Genomic DNA, 21,914 nt, shown 5'->3' with positions numbered 1-21,914 from the left:
CATAAGGAACGATGAAGAAAAATACATTTACTAATTCCTGACAATGCAAGTTTCTTATATGCCCCTTGTTAAAGAAAGTCAGTCACCAGGTTTTTGCTCCCCCTTCTCAGAGAAGCATAATGTAGAGACAGAGACCCTGATTCCAGTGCTGTGTCACTTACTGAGCTGTTTGTCATTTTGATAAAATCAATGTTTTCTATGCTGCAGATCTGGCAGTTATATAGAGCTCATGTATATGCTGGACTGCCTGGAAGCACACCAAGTAGTCCTCTAATGATAAAATCTCTTTTAATCAGCAGTAGATTATCAAAAGTACACTAAGGAGCCCAGTAAGTGACAAATTGCTGGAATCGTGATCTCTGTCCCTACATTATGCTGCTCTCAGATTAGGTGGCAAAAACCTGGTGACAGATTCCATTTAAGAGAAGCAATAAACTAAAATTACCTATTGGCAAAGTCATGGAAAGTGCAAACCAGCGCATAGCGTAAAGTGAACGTGCCGATAAACATTGATCATTATTTTATTCTGGTGTTTCCAAAGTTGGCATGAATAGTTCATGGAGCAATATGTGTAGAGTGTAACTGTCTGAAGTGAGGTTTGCCCACAATAATCAATAGGAACATTCGGTGGAAGTATTGCCAACACTTCTCATACTCACCATCAGTGAAGAGGGGTTCAGGCAGCTTTCTGAAGAAAGATTTAAGCAAACTGCTGACCACGTTCAAGTCCTGCCAGCGCTGAAAACACAATATAATGAAGTCAGGAACTTAACATTAAAGGCGTTTTTCCATCTTTAGAAGTGAACAGGGAAAGCGGCTAACTTATTTGGGCTAGGTGCTAACTTGCTGATCAGCCACAGGGACCTTCACAATCCCGAGAACTGGTTTCTACAGAACCTCATCTCAATGGGACGGTGACCAGACTTGTGCCCCAATGCTCTAATCATTCTCTGGGAGACTGGAAAAGATAGCCAATACAGCACTTGGGGTTATGTTGGCACATAGAGAATGAAGGGAGCGCCAAAATGCATGTCTGGCCATCTCTCCATTCAGGAGTCAGCACTCCATTCAGAGACCAGTTCTTGGGATAGTGTGGATCCCAGCAGTCAGATCCCCAGGTTATCACCTATCTTATGGATAAGTGATAACATCTAAAGACTCCAAAGACATACAGATAGGGACTCTAGATTGTGAGCCCCAATGGGGACAGTGTTGCCAATGTATGTAAAGCGATGTGGAATTAATAGCGCTATATAAAATAAAATTATTAATTATTAATTATGGGTATGTTGCACTCAGGCCAGTTTCACACATCCGGCATTTCGCCGCTTTGCCGGATCCATCACACTCGAGTACAGTACAATACAATACAATGGCATAGCGGCAAGCTTGCCGAGATGCCATTGTACGGTATTGCACTGTACTGGAGTGTGACGGATCCCGCAAAGCGGCGAAATGCCGGATGTGTGAAACTGGCCTAATGCTAAGGTTTTCTTCATTCATAACCCTTCTAATCACCAGAATAGAGCTGCTGCTGACTCCCTGACAGCAAATTTTTGGGAGACTTAATAAATGGGTAAAAAGAGGATATCTAAACAAGATAACATAGTATCACAAGTGAGTGTACACCTCACACTTTTAGAAATGTTATATATTTTCATGGGACAACACTGAAGATATGACACTTTGATACAATGTAAAGTAATTAGTGTACAGCTTGTATAAATTTGTTGTACTCTCTAAATAACATACAGCCATTAATGTCTAAACTGCAGGCAACAAAAGTGAGTACACCCCTAAGTGAAAATGGCTAAATTGATGCCAAATAGGCATTTTCCCGCCCCGATCTCATGTGAATAATTAGTGTAGCGTTACAGGTCTCAGGTGTGAATGGGGAGTGTGTGTTACATTTGCAGTTATCGCTCACACACTCTCACATACTGATCACTGGAAGATCAACATGGCACCTCACAGCAAAGAATTCTCTGAGGATCTGATTAAAAAAAAAAGAATTGTTGTTCTATATAAAGTTGCCTTAGGCTATAGGAAGATTCTCAACACCCTGAAACTGAGCAGCAACAAGGTGGCCAAGACCAAAATAGGTTCCACTAGTAACGGGCCTTGTCATGGTCAACCAAAGAGTTTAAATCCACGTGCTCAGTGCCATATAGAGTAGTTGTCTTTCCAAAATAGTCTTATGAGTACTGCCAGCATTGCTGCAGATGTTACAGGGGTCGGGGGGTCAGTCTGTGCCCAGATCATACGCTATACACTGCATCACACTGGTCTACACAGCTGTCATCCCAGAAAGAAGCCTATTCTAAAGATTATGCACAAGAAAGCTCGCAAACAGTTTGCTGAAGACAAGCCAACTAAAGATATGGCTTACTGGAATCATGTCCTGTAATCTGATAAGACCAAGATAAACCTATTTGATACAGATGGTGTCAAGCGTGTGTGGTGGCAATCAGGTGATGTGTACAAAGTCAAGTGTGTCTTGCCTACAGTAAAGCATGGTGGTGGGAGTGTGATGGTTTGGGGCTGCATGAGCACTACCGGATGTGGAAAACTACGGTTCATTGAAGGAACCATGGATACCAACATGTACTGTGACATACTGAAGTACTCCAACTTGATAATGACCGCAAACATGCCTCAAAGACAACTACATCTTTAAACAGAAAGTGGTGGAGCGCAAAGTCTATAACATCTACTAGGACCATGATGTCGTCATGGAGGAGAGGGTTCTAGCGGCTCCTGTGAAGCTCTAGTGAACGCCATGCCCAAAAGAATTAAAGGGGGTGTCCAATCTAAAATGATACACCTGAAGTCACGCTATGTGACTGCAGACTTGAGTATCCTCCCAGCGCACACACTGTCTGCTGCGAGTACTCACTGGTTTCAGAGCCATCAGTGGGTGTGACCTCGCTCAATACAACTGTATGGAGTGGGCGCGTCTGACTAGTAGACGTGGCCATATAGTGGATGCAGCCTTTCTCAATACACTTTTATTGACTGAGGCCACACCCACTAGTCATGTTCTGGGCAGGACCATGCATAGCGTACAATTGTTGTCCCGTGATTGCTGTTCCCAGTTCAGAGGCCGGCGAATCCTCGCAGGGCAGGAAGTGTGCACTGGGAGGATTCATAAGTCTATAGTCACATAGACTGACTGCAGACTTCTCATTTTAGACAGAACAACCCCATTAGGGCAGTCCATAAAAATAATGGTGGCCACACAAAATATTGACTTTGGGCATAATTTGGGTATGTTCACTGTGTGTTTAGTTATTTAGAGGGCACACACTGTTATACAAGCTGTACACTGACTACTTTACATTGTATCAAAGTGTCATATCTTCAGTGTTGTCCTATAAAAAGATATAATAAAATATTTACAAAAATGTGAGGGGTGAATTCACTTTTGTGATATACTGTAATTCTTATACAGAATGTGATATAAAACCAACCATGGCTGCTCTCATTTTATAAAGACAAAAATACCAACAGTTCTAAGGAACTGTGAGAAATGACAACTTGAAGGTCAGTGTATTCTCCCCATAAGCTGAAAGCAAAGTTACACAGTACACACAAGACACCGCTGCATTCATCCATCCAAGTTGCTCTTACCTGGTCCTGTATGTTGGGATCAATCAGCCCCTTGTTAAGCTGTTCTTGCAGACTGCTCACCACAGCATTATTTCCAGGAACACGGTATATTCCTAAATACTCCAGACCCTTCTGTTCCACCAGAGTACAGCACAGCTCCACAATCAGAGGAACCCCCTGTGGGTGACATGAGATTAACTTCATGAAAAACAATGTGGATATTCAATTTATACAGGACGAATAAAGGCAGTGTATTCTTCATTGCATCAGTAATTTCCCTTATGTGACCACTCAATGTAATCCCTTTATGTGCACATTCAGATGCAAACTAGACATTCAACCTTTCATTGTATGTGCAGAACTACAGAGCATTTACACAGTATGTAACATAGCGATACATTATATCTATAGCATAATGCAGCCTCACCTTGTTTTCCACTGCAGGCTGGCAATCCTCTAGTCTCACCCCAAAAGCCCTTGGTGGACACTTTTTGTTCTTCTTCATCAGGTTGATTCCCCAAGGAACTTTGGAAGAAGGTCCTTCCTCTGCTACGGAAAACATACCCATATCATCACTTTAGTGTATGAACAGTCTTATGACTCTCGTGTTTTAATGGGGAAAAAGCAATACAGTATTAGTGTGGATCTGTATAAAACATGGTGCTGGGGCTAGTATACCAGTTTGCCTTGTGTTGGCCGAAAGCTAAAAAAAAAAACAACATACAGACATCACAGGGACCAATGTAAGGCAGTGTGGTAGTTCACATGATCGTTTTACACTCAAATGGTCCATGTGGGAATATTGAAGCATTTTGATCCATTATATATATATATATATATATATATATATATATATATATATATATATATATACACACACACCATATTTTTCGGACTATAAGACGCACCCTGGTTTTAGAGGCGGAAAATAAAATTTAAAATAAAATTAAGCAAAATATGTGGTCATGACACACTGTTATGGGGCGAGGATCTGTTGCCTACACTGTTATGGGGATAATGTCCCCAAATTCTCTACTAAGGTGCCGCATCCTGGTAATGATCCTCCTGCCTTGTATATACAGTATATGTCCCTCATCCTGCTATATACCGTCATCCTGCCATATGGCCGCATCCTGCTATATACTGGCATATGGCCGCATTCTGCTGTATAACCCATCATGGCATATACCCCCATCCTGCTCATAATATACCCCCATCCTGCTCATAATATACCCCCATCCTGCTCATAATATACCCCCATCCTGGTGTATGGCCGCATCCTGTGGCATATAAAAAAAATAAAACGTTCATACTCACCTTACCTCACTCCCTGCAGCATTGCTCGTCCTCCCGTCTGTGTCAGCGGCAGCGCCGCTGAGTGAAGCCGTCCCCGTTACCCTGCTGCATCGCGATCATCTCCTGTGTCTGTGCCGGCGGCAGCGTGTGGACACGTGCGCACAGCGATGACGTCATCGCTGTGCGCGCCGCTAGTCTCCACCCAGCCGCCGGCACAGACACAGGAGATGATCGCGATGCAGCAGGGTAACGGGGACGGCTTCACTCAGCGGCGCTGCCGCTGACACAGACGGGAGGACGAGCGATGCTCCAGGGGAACGGTGAGTACTGTACACTGATTCACTGCTCCCCGCGCTGATGATGATACACGGGGGGGGCAGTGAATACAGCCGCACATGATCACTCCAGGCCATAGTTGCCAGGGGTGATCATGCGGGCCGGCTGTTTATCCTCCGCCCATCATCCCGCCCACCTGTCAGTGCCTGCTTCAGCGCTGAGGGATGATGGGCGGGGGATGGGCGTGCATATTAAATGAGCAGGTCCACGTGGTCATGGCAGGCTGCTGCCACCGCAGCACCCACATTCCCCGCAGCCACATTCAGACCATAAGACGCACCCCCCCACTTTCCCCCAACATTTGGGGGAAAAGAAGGGAATTTTGTTTACTTACCGTAAATTCCTTTTCTTCTAGCTCCTATTGGGAGACCCAGACAATTGGGTGTATAGCTTCTGCCTCCGGAGGCCACACAAAGTATTACACTTTAAAAAGTGTAACCCCTCCCCTCTGCCTATACACCCTCCCGTGGATCACGGGCTCCTCAGTTTTGGTGCAAAAGCAGGAAGGAGAAAACGTATAAATTGGTCTAGGGTAAATGCAATCCGAAGGATGTTCGGAGAACTGAAAACCATGAACCAAAAGAACAATTCAACATGAGAAGAACAACCAGCCCGAACGGTACAGGGGCGGGTGCTGGGTCTCCCAATAGGAGCTAGAAGAAAAGGAATTTACGGTAAGTAAACAAAATTCCCTTCTTCTTTGTCGCTCCATTGGGAGACCCAGACAATTGGGACGTCCAAGAGCAGTCCCTGGGTGGGTAAAAGAATACCTCAATAAAAAGAGCCGAAAAAACGGCCCCCTCTTCCAGGTGGGCAACCGCCGCCTGAAGGACTCGCCTACCTAGACTGGCGTCTGCCGAAGCATAGGTATGCACTTGATAGTGTTTCGTGAAAGTGTGCAGACTAGACCACGTAGCTGCCTGACACACCTGCTGAGCCGTAGCCCGATGCCGCAATGCCCAGGACGCACCCACGGCTCTGGTAGAATGGGCTTTCAGCCCTGAAGGAAGCGGAAGCCCAGAAGAACGGTAGGCTTCGAGAATCGGTTCCTTGATCCACCGAGCCAAAGTTGACTTGGAAGCCTGCGAACCCTTACGCTGGCCAGCGACAAGGACAAAGAGCGCATCTGAACGACGCAGGGGCGCCGTGCGAGACACGTAGATCCGGAGTGCTCTCACAAGATCCAAAGAGTGCAAATCCTTTTCACACTGGTGAATTGGATTAGGGCAAAATGAAGGCAAGGAGATATCCTGATTGAGATGAAAAGGGGATACCACCTTAGGGAGAAATTCCGGGACCGGACGCAGAACCACCTTATCCTGGTGAAACACCAGGAAGGGGGCTTTGCATGACAGCGCTGCTAGCTCAGACACTCTCCGAAGTGATGTGACTGCCACTAGAAAGGCCACCTTCTGCGAAAGACGTGATAGAGAGACATCCCGCAGCGGCTCGAAAGGTGGTTTCTGAAGAGCCGTTAGCACCCTGTTAAGATCCCAGGGTTCCAGCGGACGCTTGTAAGGTGGGACTATGTGGCAAACTCCCTGCAGGAACGTGCGGACCTGCGGAAGCCTGGCTAGGCGCTTTTGAAAAAATACGGAGAGCGCCGATACTTGGCCCTTGAGAGAGCCAAGTGACAAACCCTTGTCCATTCCGGATTGAAGAAATGAAAGAAAAGTGGGTAAGGCAAACGGCCATGGAGTAAAACCGTTATTAGCGCACCAGGATAGGAAGATTTGCCAAGATCTATAATAGATCTTGGCGGACGTAGGCTTCCTGGCCTGTCTCATGGTGGCAATGACATCCTGAGATAACCCTGAAGACGCTAGGAGCCAGGACTCAATGGCCACACAGTCAGGTTGAGGGCCACAGAATTCAGATGGAAAAACGGGCCTTGTGACAGCAAGTCTGGGTGGTCTGGAAGCGCCCACGGTTGACCCACCGTGAGATGCCACAGATCCGGGTACCACGACCGCCTCGGCCAGTCTGGAGCGACGAGAATGGCGCGACGGCAGTCGGACCTGATCTTGCGTAACACTCTGGGCAGCATCGCCAGAGGAGGAAACACATAAGGCAGTCGAAACTGCGACCAATCCTGAACTAACGCGTCCGCCGCCAGAGCTCTGTGATCCTGAGACCGTGCCATGAATGCCGGGACTTTGCTGTTGTGCCGTGACGCCATGAGATCGACGTCCGGCGTTCCCCAGCGGCGACAGATCTCTCGAAACACGTCTGGGTGCAGAGACCATTCCCACGCATCCATGCCCTGACGACTGAGAAAATCTGCTTCCCAGTTTTCTACGCCCGGGATGTGAACTGCGGAGATGGTGAAGGCTGTGGCTTCCACCCACTGCAGAATCCGTCGGACTTCCTGGAAGGCTTGACGACTGCGAGTGCCGCCTTGGTGGTTGATGTATGCGACGGCAGTGGCGTTGTCCGACTGGATACGGATCTGCCTGCCCTCCAGCCACCGATGAAAAGCCAATAGGGCTAGATACACTGCCCTTATCTCCAGAATACTGATCTGAAGGGATGACTCTATCGGAGTCCAGGTTCCCTGAGCCCTGTGGTGGAGAAAAACCGCTCCCCACCCTGACAGGCTCGCGTCCGTGGTGACCACAGCCCAGGTTGGGGGTAGGAATGATTTTCCCTGCGATAGAGCCTCCAGATTCCCTGCCTTAGATCCCCCGGAGCTGCAGAGCTGTTCACTGAGAATCCTCCACCGGCAGAATGCCAAAAAATGGCTGCCGGAGCTCTCAGGGGAGGAGTGGAGCCGTGGGCGGCGCCAGGAAAGTGCGGGAATCTGGGGTCCCCACAGTGATCAGTGAGGGGGGAGGAAAACATGTAGGATGCTCCAGCCCTCACATCCGACGTCAAGTCGGTAATCCCGCCCTTACCCCTGACAGGCAGGCCCGGGGGCGGGATTTTTGCGACTAGGCCGCGATGAAGCCGAGGACTAAATTTGAGACCGCGCCCGACAAGCAGGCACGGTCGGCGCGGAAGTCCACCGGCCTTCTCAATTCAAATATAAAAAAAGCAACAATAAGAGGATAATGTCCTCCAAAAATCAAGTATTACTCACAGCAAGTTGGGCTGCAGTGTGTACATCGCCCTGGCCAAAAACTGATGCTCTAGCAGGATACAGCTAAACCCCCACTAAGTGGAGGCATCACAGGTGCAGGAGAAGCAGATCACACACACACCTTCATGGAATGGAGGGGAGGTGACTGCTAGATGATAAAACTGCACACAAGTGGCTTGCATAGAGCGCTGTTCACATGCAGATGACACAGTCACAAACCCGCAGCCTATTAGGTAACGCCCTTCTATTAGATCAGGCGGGCTGCCAAGCCGTACTCCACTGTATATCATGCACGGACAGACACTCTACAATGCAAGGCCCAACAGAAAGGGGCCTGGCTGTATCCTGTAGGGGAGGGGAGGTGACTGCTAGAAGATAATCCTCTTATTGTTGCTTTTTTTATATTTAGTGTAGGGACCTACAGACATGAGGTCCCTTGACGAGGGTGTAGGCTTACGTTTTATGGCCATAAATACCAACAAAAACCTCATATTTTTTTGTTTGCACAGGATACAGCCAGGCCCCTTTCTGTTGGGCCTTGCATTGTAGAGTGTCTGTCCGTGCATGATATACAGTGGAGTACGGCTTGGCAGCCCGCCTGATCTAATAGAAGGGCGTTACCTAATAGGCTGCGGGTTTGTGACTGTGTCATCTGCATGTGAACAGCGCTCTATGCAAGCCACTTGTGTGCAGTTTTATCATCTAGCAGTCACCTCCCCTCCATTCCATGAAGGTGTGTGTGTGATCTGCTTCTCCTGCACCTGTGATGCCTCCACTTAGTGGGGGTTTAGCTGTATCCTGCTAGAGCATCAGTTTTTGGCCAGGGCGATGTACACACTGCAGCCCAACTTGCTGTGAGTAATACTTGATTTTTGGAGGACATTATCCTCTTATTGTTGCTTTTTTTATATTTAGTGTAGGGACCTACAGACATGAGGTCCCTTGACGAGGGTGTAGGCTTACGTTTTATGGCCATAAATACCAACAAAAACCTCATATTTTTTTGTTTGCACAGGATACAGCCAGGCCCCTTTCTGTTGGGCCTTGCATTGTAGAGTGTCTGTCCGTGCATGATATACAGTGGAGTACGGCTTGGCAGCCCGCCTGATCTAATAGAAGGGCGTTACCTAATAGGCTGCGGGTTTGTGACTGTGTCATCTGCATGTGAACAGCGCTCTATGCAAGCCACTTGTGTGCAGTTTTATCATCTAGCAGTCACCTCCCCTCCATTCCATGAAGGTGTGTGTGTGATCTGCTTCTCCTGCACCTGTGATGCCTCCACTTAGTGGGGGTTTAGCTGTATCCTGCTAGAGCATCAGTTTTTGGCCAGGGCGATGTACACACTGCAGCCCAACTTGCTGTGAGTAATACTTGATTTTTGGAGGACATTATCCTCTTATTGTTGCTTTTTTTATATTTAGTGTAGGGACCTACAGACATGAGGTCCCTTGACGAGGGTGTAGGCTTACGTTTTATGGCCATAAATACCAACAAAAACCTCATATTTTTTTGTTTGCACAGGATACAGCCAGGCCCCTTTCTGTTGGGCCTTGCATTGTAGAGTGTCTGTCCGTGCATGATATACAGTGGAGTACGGCTTGGCAGCCCGCCTGATCTAATAGAAGGGCGTTACCTAATAGGCTGCGGGTTTGTGACTGTGTCATCTGCATGTGAACAGCGCTCTATGCAAGCCACTTGTGTGCAGTTTTATCATCTAGCAGTCACCTCCCCTCCATTCCATGAAGGTGTGTGTGTGATCTGCTTCTCCTGCACCTGTGATGCCTCCACTTAGTGGGGGTTTAGCTGTATCCTGCTAGAGCATCAGTTTTTGGCCAGGGCGATGTACACACTGCAGCCCAACTTGCTGTGAGTAATACTTGATTTTTGGAGGACATTATCCTCTTATTGTTGCTTTTTTTATATTTAGTGTAGGGACCTACAGACATGAGGTCCCTTGACGAGGGTGTAGGCTTACGTTTTATGGCCATAAATACCAACAAAAACCTCATATTTTTTTGTTTGCACAGGATACAGCCAGGCCCCTTTCTGTTGGGCCTTGCATTGTAGAGTGTCTGTCCGTGCATGATATACAGTGGAGTACGGCTTGGCAGCCCGCCTGATCTAATAGAAGGGCGTTACCTAATAGGCTGCGGGTTTGTGACTGTGTCATCTGCATGTGAACAGCGCTCTATGCAAGCCACTTGTGTGCAGTTTTATCATCTAGCAGTCACCTCCCCTCCATTCCTTCTCAATTCAGCAGCTGCCGCGGCTTCCGGGAAGAAGGTGCGCTCCCTGCACAGTCCCTAATGGGGACACAGAGTACCTTTGAGTTGCAGGGCCCGGTCCCTGAGGTTGAAGAGGCTCCGGTCCGGCAGGTTCCCACAGGGGCTGCGGAGGGAGCACGGTCCCAGTAAATGGATGACCGCTTAGGATCCCACTTCTCCCAGAGCCGCATAAGGGATGGTGAAGGAGACGGCATGTGGCTCCAGCCTCTGTACCCGCAATGGGTACTTCAACCTTAACAACACCGCCGACGTAGTGGGGTGAGAAGGGAACATGCCGGGGGCCCCGTGGGGGCCCTCTTTTCTTCCAACCGACATAACTAAGTATGAGAATGCATGAGTGGATGTGTGCCTCCTTCCACACAAAGCATAAAACTGAGGAGCCCGTGATCCACGGGAGGGTGTATAGGCAGAGGGGAGGGGTTACACTTTTTAAAGTGTAATACTTTGTGTGGCCTCCGGAGGCAGAAGCTATACACCCAATTATCTGGGTCTCCCAATGGAGCGACAAAGAAAAGTGCGTTTTATGGTCCGAAAAATACGGTATATACATACATATACATATTATATAGGGGTTACCATCAATACGTCACCCAATTTTCACATCTCCGTTTCCATTAACATTGAAAATAATGTTTGGACCATTATTATATTTTAAACTGTTGATGTGTAAAATAGCTGCCATATGGATTCCATACAGAATTAAAACATTTAAACAAGGATTATAAAATCATCCGTCGAACAACAGAATTTTGCAAACGCGCGTTTGATCCCAGCCTTACCTTTTACACCACTGTCTGGCTTGGGGGAGCGAGGAGCAGCCAGGCCTGCTGCCCATAATAGCTCTGAGCGTATGCCTAAACTTCTCGTCCCCTTAGGGGACATGTCAGGTTTGGCCCCAGAAATACTGAAAAAAATATTAACCGTTAATTCAATTTCCACATTTTTTTTTTTTTTAAATCTAAAACGTATATATAAAAAAAAATAACATACTCGTATACCATATCACAGGAGCAGAAATACAGAGCAGGCTCAGGACCTGTGCCCGCACCATACATGGCGGGTACCGGCACTTCCATCTAACAGCAGCTCTTATTGCTACTTTTTACTACTTCAATGCCACTATCTGACCGCGGCATTTAAGTGTTGCGATCTGGGGAGTGTTCATTCTGACATTCAGTGTTTCCCCCACAACATGATTGCAGTTTGCATATGGGTTGCTATAACAGCCATGGGCTCACTGAAGACCACCAATGCTGCCAACTTTGTACTCCAATGAAGCCCAGCCTGTGGAGGCTATTGTTAATATGACTAAACATTGCAATACTAATGTATTGCACTATGTACCACGTGCTATGAAATTATTGCAGATTCAAGTCCTGATTAAGAACTAAAAGTCAAGTTTAAAAAAAAAAAAAAAAAAAAAAAAAGGTTTGAGGGTGGCGGGCCATATATTTTTTGCATTAGGGGGATGTGACCGCCCCTTGTGCACTCATGCACCCATTTATCTCTCTAAAAATACTTTAATTAGAGCTAACCCGGATCCCGTACCTTCTTCAGTACAGTTGAGGGCCAGGCTTATATTTTTTGTACAAAAATAGTTAATCTTAGTGTTTTGGGCCTAAAGTCCCGGGAATATTACTTTAGCAGGAATTAATGCAGTTATTCCCAATTATACAATCTTTATTTAGATAAAAAAAATGTCACACCACCAGTGTAAATTACAAAAATGATGACCAAATAGGTCACTTGCATGTAGACATAGTCAAAGACAAACTAGATACAGACATGGAAATTGTCAAGAGAGAGAGTTCACATGTAAGGGATCACATCAGAGCCCAGAACTTAACTTAGGGGCCGTAATTTGGTTATTCAGGCAGCGCCACATAGTATAAGAGGCATTAAGAAGATTGCAGTCCATATAGGTCCAAATAAGTATATGCTGGTGCTATCCAAGTGTCCCTTTAATAGAAGTGAGCCATGAACAGTAGTAAATAGCAAGTCAGTCTCCACCTCGACGCGTTTCTGGACTGTGGCAGCATCATCTGTCCCGCTGTGGATCCTTGTATGGACCTGCATATCTGACACCATATCTCTTTGGCCTCCTGATGAACCACATTTTCCATATGTGGGGAAACGCGTCGAGGTGGAGACTGACTTGCTATTTACTACTGTTGATGGCTCACTTCTATTAAAGGGACACTTGGAGAACACCAGCATATACTTATTTGGACCTATATGGACTGCAATCTTCTTAATGCCTCTTATACTATGTGGCGCTGCCTGAATAACCAAATTACGGCCCTTAAGTTCTGGGCTCTGATGTGATCCCTTACATGTGAACCCTCTCTCTTGACAATTTCCATGTCTGTATCTAGTTTGTCTTTGACTATGTCTACATGCAAGTGACCAATTTGGTCATCATTTTTGTAATTTATACTGGTGGTGTGACATTTTCTAAATAAAGATTGTATCATTGGGAATAACTTCACAAAAATAGTTAACCAAGAACCTCACGCTTTTTATGTTTGTAGCAATAATGAAATTATTCATTAGCTGATTGCAGTGGGCCTAGCATATATGAAGAAATGCTTGTAAATATACAAGTTTAGTATCGCTGTAATTGTACCAACCTAGAGAATCACGTCAGGTCATTTTTACTGCACAATAAAAAGGTCAAAAACAAAACCCAAAAAACAATGATATTCTTTTGGATTTATATTTTTTTTGTGCTTTTAAAAGGGAACCTGTCATGTCCCCCATGCACCCAAAACCACAAGCAGTTCTGGGTACATATTGCTAATCCCTGCCTAACCGTCCCTGCATCTAGTAGTATAGATAAAGAGATCTTTAGAAATAGTATTTCTAAAGATCCTATATGATATGCTAATGAGGGATGTGACTAATCGCAAGGACGTTAGTTCCTGCGTTCATTGCGCTCGCTCACAGGGACGTGCTAACCTGCTATTCATTGCCCACTGACCGCGTCATCACCAGCAGTCAGTTACGTGCGTACCTGTCCATTGCTGCAGCTTCAGATGCTAGGCAATGTGCACTATCCTAAGTCCCCAGCACTTCCGGTCATACGCACTAGACCTCTCTGAAGCCGGGATGGGTACACCTGTCTTCATAGTGTGCATGACCGGAAGTGCGGTGACCTGATTATGCACTGTGCTTGGCGTCTGAAACTGCAGCAACGGACAGGTACACGTGTCACTGCTGGTGATGACGCTAGCAGTGGGCAATGAATAACATGTTTGCATGTCCCTGTGGGCGTGCTACTATGCTAAGAGGGCGGAATGAGCGCAGGACCCAACGCCCTTGTGACTAGTCCCTGCGCTCATTAGCATATCATAAAGGATCTTTGGAAATACTTTTTCTAAAGATCCCTTTATCTATGCTACTATAGCCTGGGACAGTTAGGCAGGGATTAGCAATATGACCCAGAACTGCTCGTGGATCTGAGTGCATATTGCACCTGACAGGTTCCCTTTAAGTACATTATATAGTAAAATAAATATGGCATTCAAAACTTCAACTCATCCAGCTAAAAGCAAACCCTCAAAAGTCAACGGAAAAATAAGTTATTTCTCTTGTAAGAAAGGGGATACAAAAATGAAAATGCAAAAACATCTGCCAGGTCAGGAAAGGGCTTTACCCACCAGAGAAAATGTATTTGCAATCCTATTGTCATCTTACCTCACTTTGCGATAGTCATTAAGCTTCTTGTTAATCAAAGCATGACTGGCAAAGCCTGGGTCCTGGGACAGAGGGAAAGAAATGGCGACTTTTAGTGTGATCACCAACATGCTGGTAAGATACTTTACAAGTTTCAGACACTTCCTAGCCTTTTACATAACTCAATTAAAAAAAATAATTTTCCAAATATAAATTGGAACTAGAATGGTAACCACAGAAGATTCTCATGCGGCTGCGGTCATCTTGACACATTCAATGTTGTATCATATAAAATCCTCTACTCTTAGAGACTAATGCACAGATTAGTGTTCCACAAACTTCTTACTTTAATCCCTTGCTTTTTACCATTTAGATCCTAAAAATCCATCAAAAAGCAGATAAAAGCCCCCTTACCTCACCCTCATCCCGACTGTTCTCCCTGATGGCTTTTACCCAGCCCAACATATCATCCCGATCCTCTGCCTGAAAGAGATATTCACAGAAGTCAGGTGTCGTCAGCCGGAAGACGTGCTTCCTCTTGGTCTCGCTGTAAGAGATGTCCACCAGGCTTCCAAGGATGCTGATTGGCTGCTCCTCCTCACCTGGCCCCGGACCCCTAGTTTCTGGGCGCTCCTTGTGCAAGAAGAGGAGGTGAGGGCGCAGGATGGAGTACACACGTTTCCACTGACGGAGCCCACCGCCAACCTTCTACAGGGGGACAAGAGAAAAATCACCATGAGCCAAAGTACACATGAGGACAGTCACTGAGTGGCCATAAGAGACTGAAAACGTGAGAAGGAAAAAAAAGCATATAAAAATGCAAACAGTCACAGTAAGTCTGAATGACTACTCCGCAGCAGACTACCCGCCATACCTTGCCCTTGTTAGTGAGAATCTGTTTATAGAGCAGCCAGCCTTCCCTGTGCACATCACTAAGCTCGGTATCTGAAATTTCAGAAGCGGAGTGCCGTTTCGACCGTCCATCCTCAGACGCAACCAAGCTATCCAAAGACTACAAAGAATAGAAGAGATACAAGAGACTGACACAGCTTTTATGCTCTGGCTTACAATAAGTGATACTGTAAGAATAGTAATAGTCCGCTTTATCTGTTAGAAGGGGAAATTCACCACTAGGTGGCACTCTGCGCTTGCCGGCTATGTGATGTCAGGACATCAGGTCAGTTATCTCACCATCTACAAATATCGGGATACAGCACATGTTCTAAAATTGGAATTTATACCATTTACTATTACTGTGTTTTTCCAAAAATAAGCCCTAGCAGGGACTTTGAGCATTTTCAGAGCAAGGCTTAAATATAAGCCCTACCCTGAAAATAAGCCGTAGTCGCGGTTCAATAATGAAATGGCTATGCAGCTAAAAAAGTTAAAGAATACAGCAGAACACTTAATTATAAACAGCGGACACCCTGCAAATCACACTGACCAGACGCTGAGCGAGAGGAACTGAAGTGATCGCACACCAGACACACATCAGATCGCACACAAACAAACATCAGATTGCACAAACACATACCACATCGAGAGACTGATTTCTTCCGGCTGGCAGAAAATCCTGAGACGCAGTGTGGTGCAACGCATTGGACCTGCGGTGGAACACATTGATGCATTCCACCACCAGGGCCTCGGTGAGTTTCACTGCACTGCGTCCCATTTTTCCCTGCTGGCCGTAAGTAATCGGTATTGCCAGATGTGGTGAGTGTGTGTGCAAAATCTGATGTGTGATTGTTGTGTGTGTGATCTGATGTGCGTGTGCGATTTGATGTATGTGTTGGTCAGAAGCAGGGAACGCAGCATGGAGCTAACCTGCTAGGAGCGCCTGCCAAAGATCACAGGAGGACCTGAGAGCCAAGCAGACATCCGGGGTCTGGTAGGTATAAGTCTCCTGGGAATGGGGGGTAGGGGGGGGGTGTCTGTTTTTTTTGGGGGGGGGGGGGTTCTTACCCCCAACCATGTTTCTCCAAGAATAAGACCCACCCCGGAAAAAAGCCCTAGCGCTTTTTTGCGGGGCAAAAAAAAAAAAAAAGAAGTATAAGACAGTGTGTTATTTTTGGAAAAACACGGTCTTGCAGGTAACCCGATCTATTTCTATTCCCTCAGTTTACAGTTCAGCATCTCCATTTCCAGCTCATGCTGGACGCTGGAGAGCGTTATTTGTGTCAGCACATGACCACCGCTTTGGGTGAAGAGGGCCCCATTATGCTCGAGTCGCGCCCATCCGAGCATCCCACTCTTCTTAACGAGTACAGAGCATGGTAGTACTCACTCATTACTAATGACTACCTGTAAATTATGTAATTGTGGATGTGACTTAACACTCAGCAGCAGGGCCTCATTGTAATAAATATTTAGTGTGAATGCAGCGCATAACACTGTCCACACCCAGATGTTAGCACTAATAACAGATACAAAAAGCACTCTTACCCCATCAGTGAAGAAGCTCCGCAGCATCCGCAGACTCGGCACCCGGCCCACAACTCTCCTGTGGTTGGAGAAGGAGACAATTATCAGATTAAATGTCTAGCAGAACATTACCAGCTTTTAGCTCATCTGTGTCTTGAAAGCCTTTGCACTGCTGCTCACTTTCCTCACAACTAATGCGCACTCTTACCACGTGCTCGCAGGTCCTCACACAAGCAGCAATGCCACCACTGACCATTCTAGATTTGCTAAAATCTGTCTACAAGAAACTGTCCATCTATGAGCTCCCCACAGAAGTGCGGAATTCAGAAATCAAGGAGATGATTTTCTTTTCTTGCAGTTGTCTTCTCTTTTGCACAGCCAGAAATGTATATGGGAAGAGTGATGAATGGCAAATAATATACACATTACTCCATCACATGGAGCAGGTCAGATTATCTAGTGACGTGATATCAACAGTCAGCGGTGATATAGAACAAAGGAATGGCATTACATTTTTCTAGTTGAGCAGTGAAGTCAATCGGGTGACACCTTGTTAATGAAGAGTTCTATTTAAATGGCATCACCAGGCATGATATTCATGTTCTACCATTAGGATAGCTCATCAGCACCGATTCGGTGGGGGTTTAATGCCCGACATCACCACTACTGAACAACGGTTATGAGCTCTGTTGGCAGCCAGATGTAATCAGCCAGATGTATGTACTGCTCCGTTCCATGTGTAGCTGCCGCTGCCGTACTGCAGTTCTGCTCTTAATTAGGACTCTACTTGCAGTACTCAGCAGCATCCTAAGAACTGGTCATCAACATCACATCCTAGGAGAACTCCTTTAAAAGGAATGACCAGAGTGAGTGTGACTCAAGAGAAGTCCGGTCATTGAACTGACTCAACAAGGTCATATTAATCAGACTACTAAAAGGGGTTTTCTTATGAAGACCCTACCTATGAAGAAACTCATAATATTTTCCATGAAAATTACATTTCCCTTATAGCAGCTGAAAAAGTGCCTGACTTCCTGCTGATTAACCGCAAAATAAGCCGTTTCTTGGGGGTAGAGGAGAAAGGTCGATCAGTTTTTTTTAAAGGGTGTTATCTCCAATTAGACACCTTGTTTGAAGGGAACCTGTCAGGTGCAATATGCACCAGAACCACCAGCACTTCTGGGTGCATATTGCTAATCCCTGCCTGACCATCCCTGCATAAACTAGCATAAATAAAGGGATCTTTAGAAAAGTATTTCTAAAGATTTTTTATCATATGCTAATGAGTGAGGGGCCTAGTCCCCTGGGCGTTCGTTCCCCTTGCCAGTCTGCTCCATTAGCATGTTAGTACACCCCTGTGGGTGTGCTAACATGCTAATGAATACGCAGCATCACATGATCTCATTCACCTCTCCGCCGTCATCGCGTCCAACACTGGATTTCGGCTCAGCGCGCATGTCCCCGGAGTTTGAAGCCAGGACGCGTACACACAGCTTCATAGTGCACATAACCCAAACTCCGGGGTCATGTGCACTGAGCCAAAATCCTCCGTTGGACGCGATGGCGGCGGAGAGGTGAGTGAGATTATCCTCTGACACTGTGCATTCATTAGCATGTTAGCACGCCCACAGGGGTGTACTAACATGCTATTGGGGGCGACTGGCCGGGGAACTAGCACCCATGGGACTAGTTGCTGGCCTCATTAGCATATTCTAAAAAAATCTTTAGAAATACTTTTTCTAAAGATCTCTTTATCTATGCTAGTGTATACAGGACGGTTAGGCAGGGATTAGCAATATGCACCCAGACCTGCTCGTGGTCCTGGTGCATATTGCACCTGACAGGTTCCCTTTAAATAGGTTGAGAAATTGAACCGTACTCAAAAATAAAAAAAGTTACTCTAAACCAAAATGTAGACCCTTATTAGTGAAAAGAAGATATCCCCCTAAGGAGGGGGGAGGCGGTTGGTGGAGGGGTTCTGGGAAATTCTCCCAATTTGTTGGTTTATACTTGAAATATGCAGGCTAATCTCCCCTTTTTTTGTTGTAGTACTGACAAACTGTATTTCCTTTTGTTTCCTTTACCTTGGATATGTCTGTGTACCTTTTTTTTGTTTGTTTGTTTTTCAATAAAGACTTTCTTTTTAAAAAAAAAAAAAAAAAAAGGAAGATATTCTCTTTACCATCTTCATGAGTGCAAAATCTGGGGTGGGTAGGAGAGAAGGGAGCTACAGCCTATTGGTTCAGATTTATATGCATTGTCCATAGATTTACATTACTTTACTGGATACTGTTGTGTTAAATTGTGTTATACTAACCTATACTGTCCAAAAATTGTACTTTGACCTATGTTGGGCTAATGTATCCCTATTACACATTTATTGCATATATTGTGAGCTGTTGGCTGTTTATCTTACTCTATGGTGGATAAGCAAACGATCTGCTGGAAACAAGATAGGCAGGGGGTGCCCAAATTAATCAAATACTATGGCGAGAGAAGCTCACACTTACCGAGGTAATCTCCCTTCATCACGGAATGTGTTGAGTCCATCATCACAAGATTTTGAGCGCTCAGTGGTGATGGCCAGAAGATAAGAGGAGCGCCGACTGGACTTAATGCTACCTAAATGAGACATAGAAGGGAGAAAACATGAGGAAGGAACAGAATATGTGACTACACGTGCACCACTACGAAATAAACAATTCGGATTCACATATATAAAAGTAATGTGTATGTTCAAGCATGAAGGAATCCTTTATGTACGACAGGTAGCACATACGTACAAGCGAACAGTGGCTCGCACCTATGAACGGTGGGTTCCAATTTCTAAAGTTTCTGAAATGTCCTTTCTTTCTCACACCTGGCATGACTTTCCTGGATTTTTTGGGGAATGTCAGATTGTGTCAGGGAAGGCCAGCAAAAAGATAAGGTGTCAATCCAAGGAGCACAAGCCTATTATATTAACGATGTATCTGAGCATGCTGATAAAATGATAACACAAGCAGCCGAAGCCTCGGTATTTGGGGGATGCACTAATTTGAAGATTATCGGTGGACTAGACTCCCTAGAGATCTACAAACTATTCTTCTCTCAAAGAAGCTCAAATTTCCGTCTTGCAGTAGCCAGAAATTGCTGAAGAAATATGTTGGTTTGACGACATTCTCAGAAATTACTCACACTTGTGTGTGCTTTTTCCACAACTCTTTAGCAAATACAAGAAAAATGCCACAGCTTTGCCGTAAATTAGAGAAAATCTGCAAAAATTCTAAGCGAAATCATGACAAAGATGTCTAATCAATAAGTTGTGAGAGTTACTCATGTAAATACACCCTAAAAGGCACCCTGAACCTAGAAAAGAATGAGAACACTAAACAGGAGATCATGTTGATCTCTGTCTAATGGATTTTCATGTTCCTAAAGCCTTTAGTCTTGTATAAATCCTGCAGAGTAGAAAGGGGTGAATTTCCTGCTGAACAGTTCCAATTTTGGTTGGGAAATAAGTAAAGTTTCCATACACAGTAAATAGACATCAGCAGAAGGACAGTGGTTGACAGAGCTAACTCTTTCCATTCCCCCAGCTGAGTTGAGCACTCCTATGTCTTTATGACAGAGCCATTGTCAGGCTCCTCTGGCAGCGGCTTATCTTTAGGTGTACAAAGGAGTGGCCAAATGAAATCTAAAAGGCCCAGTCACACACAACGACTTACCAGCGATCCCGAAAACGATGCGACCTGATAGGGATCGCAGGTAAGTCGCTGGGAGGTCGCTGGTGAGATGTCACACAGTCAGATCTTACCAGTGATGCAGGAACAATACAGGTCGCAGTAGTGACCTGTATAACGATCTCAGCAGTCACTGTGACCCTGTCACACAGTGTTATTACCATAAAACCCTATCTAAAACTTAACATTTTTTCTTATTTAAATTCTAAAAGGTACATTACCACATTTGTGTGAATAAAGTGATTTTGTGCACAGGAGAGAGGGAAAATAAATCCCTACAATGTCCACTCCCTCCTGTGCTCTACCTAGCCGTGGAGGTTGGCACCCTAAAGATACGTAGTGGCACCCCCACTCCTCGACGACTGTCCCTGCTATGACCCTAGGAGCCCCTAGCCAAAAAATAAAGTGCAGTGCATATATATAAAGTGCAGTACAAAACCATAAAGTGATACTGTGCAAAAATGGAGCTCACAATCAACCTCAAAAGATAAGAGGCCGCAATCCTTTCTCAATGAGAATCTCAATTATAGCAGGGACATAAAACTTAGCTTATGCTGCCTCAACGCGTTTCCCCATTTCATGGTTCATCAGGAGGCCAATATCCATCTGCTGTGGTACGATAAACCTGTGGCAGCCAGTGTGCTGCCAGATTCACATGATGCTAAGGGGGCCACTAGGTGATTAATTTACCTTATAACCCCTCAGGTGTCCTCCAATTCCAGGTTCTAGCCAATAAGCATTATAATTCTCAATTACCTTATTCGCTGTCACGTGAGTGCGCGCATTGACGCGGCCCCACGTGTATGGGGGCGGGACACACGTGCGATCCACTGTTGAACACGGAAGTTAAGGCGGGCACCATTGTAGGACATGTGGAGGAACAGCAACGGGTCATATTGTGACAGCGAATAAGGTAATTGAGAATTATAATGCTTATTGGCTAGAACCTGGAATTGAAGGACACCTGAGGGGTTATAAGGTAAATTAATCACCTGGTGGCCCCCTTAGCATCATGTGAATCTGGCAGCACACTGGCTGCCACAGGTTTATCGTACCACAGCAGATGGATATTGGCCTCCTGATGAACCATGAAATGGGGAAACGCGTTGAGGCAGCATAAGCTAAGTTTTATGTCCCTGCTATAATTGAGATTCTCATTGAGAAAGGATTGCGGCCTCTTATCTTTTGAGGTTGATTGTGAGCTCCATTTTGGCACAGTATCACTTTATGGTTTTGTACTGCACTTTATATATACGCACTGCACTTTATTTTTTGGCTAGGGGCTCCTAGGGTCATAGCAGGGACAGTCGTCGAGGAGTGGGGGCGCCACTATGTATCTTTAGGGTGCCAACCTCCACGGCTAGGTAGAGCACAGGAGGGAGTGGACATTGTAGGGATTTATTTTCCCTCTCTCTTCTGTGCACAAAATCACTTTATTCACACAAATGTGGTAATGTACCTTTTAGAATTTAAATAAGATTAAATGTTAAA

The 21,914-nt window shown here is 45.6% G+C and overlaps 1 protein-coding gene across 3 annotated transcripts in view; it reads right to left on the bottom strand.

The window, feature by feature from the left end:
- The window catches only part of ARHGAP23 (Rho GTPase activating protein 23), a 139,974-nt gene that overhangs the window by 37,052 nt on the left and 81,008 nt on the right, over positions 1–21,914 (bottom strand). For all 3 annotated transcript variants that reach the window (XM_075350083.1, XM_075350084.1, XM_075350082.1), the window contains exons 9-17: positions 19,212–19,323; positions 16,723–16,780; positions 15,155–15,292; positions 14,695–14,988; positions 14,302–14,363; positions 11,385–11,509; positions 4,037–4,158; positions 3,631–3,786; positions 660–738 (exon numbers count right to left, since the gene is read on the bottom strand). In XM_075350083.1, the coding sequence (XP_075206198.1) occupies positions 660–738; positions 3,631–3,786; positions 4,037–4,158; positions 11,385–11,509; positions 14,302–14,363; positions 14,695–14,988; positions 15,155–15,292; positions 16,723–16,780; positions 19,212–19,323 (1,146 nt within the window). The remainder of the gene's footprint in view (positions 1–659; positions 739–3,630; positions 3,787–4,036; positions 4,159–11,384; positions 11,510–14,301; positions 14,364–14,694; positions 14,989–15,154; positions 15,293–16,722; positions 16,781–19,211; positions 19,324–21,914) is intronic.

Source organism: Anomaloglossus baeobatrachus, chromosome 5, assembly GCF_048569485.1.
Source record: "Anomaloglossus baeobatrachus isolate aAnoBae1 chromosome 5, aAnoBae1.hap1, whole genome shotgun sequence".
Classification (NCBI taxonomy): Eukaryota; Metazoa; Chordata; class Amphibia; order Anura; family Aromobatidae; genus Anomaloglossus; species Anomaloglossus baeobatrachus.
The sequence above is the reverse complement of the archived record's forward strand: the minus strand, read 5'-3'. Positions and strand labels throughout refer to the sequence as shown.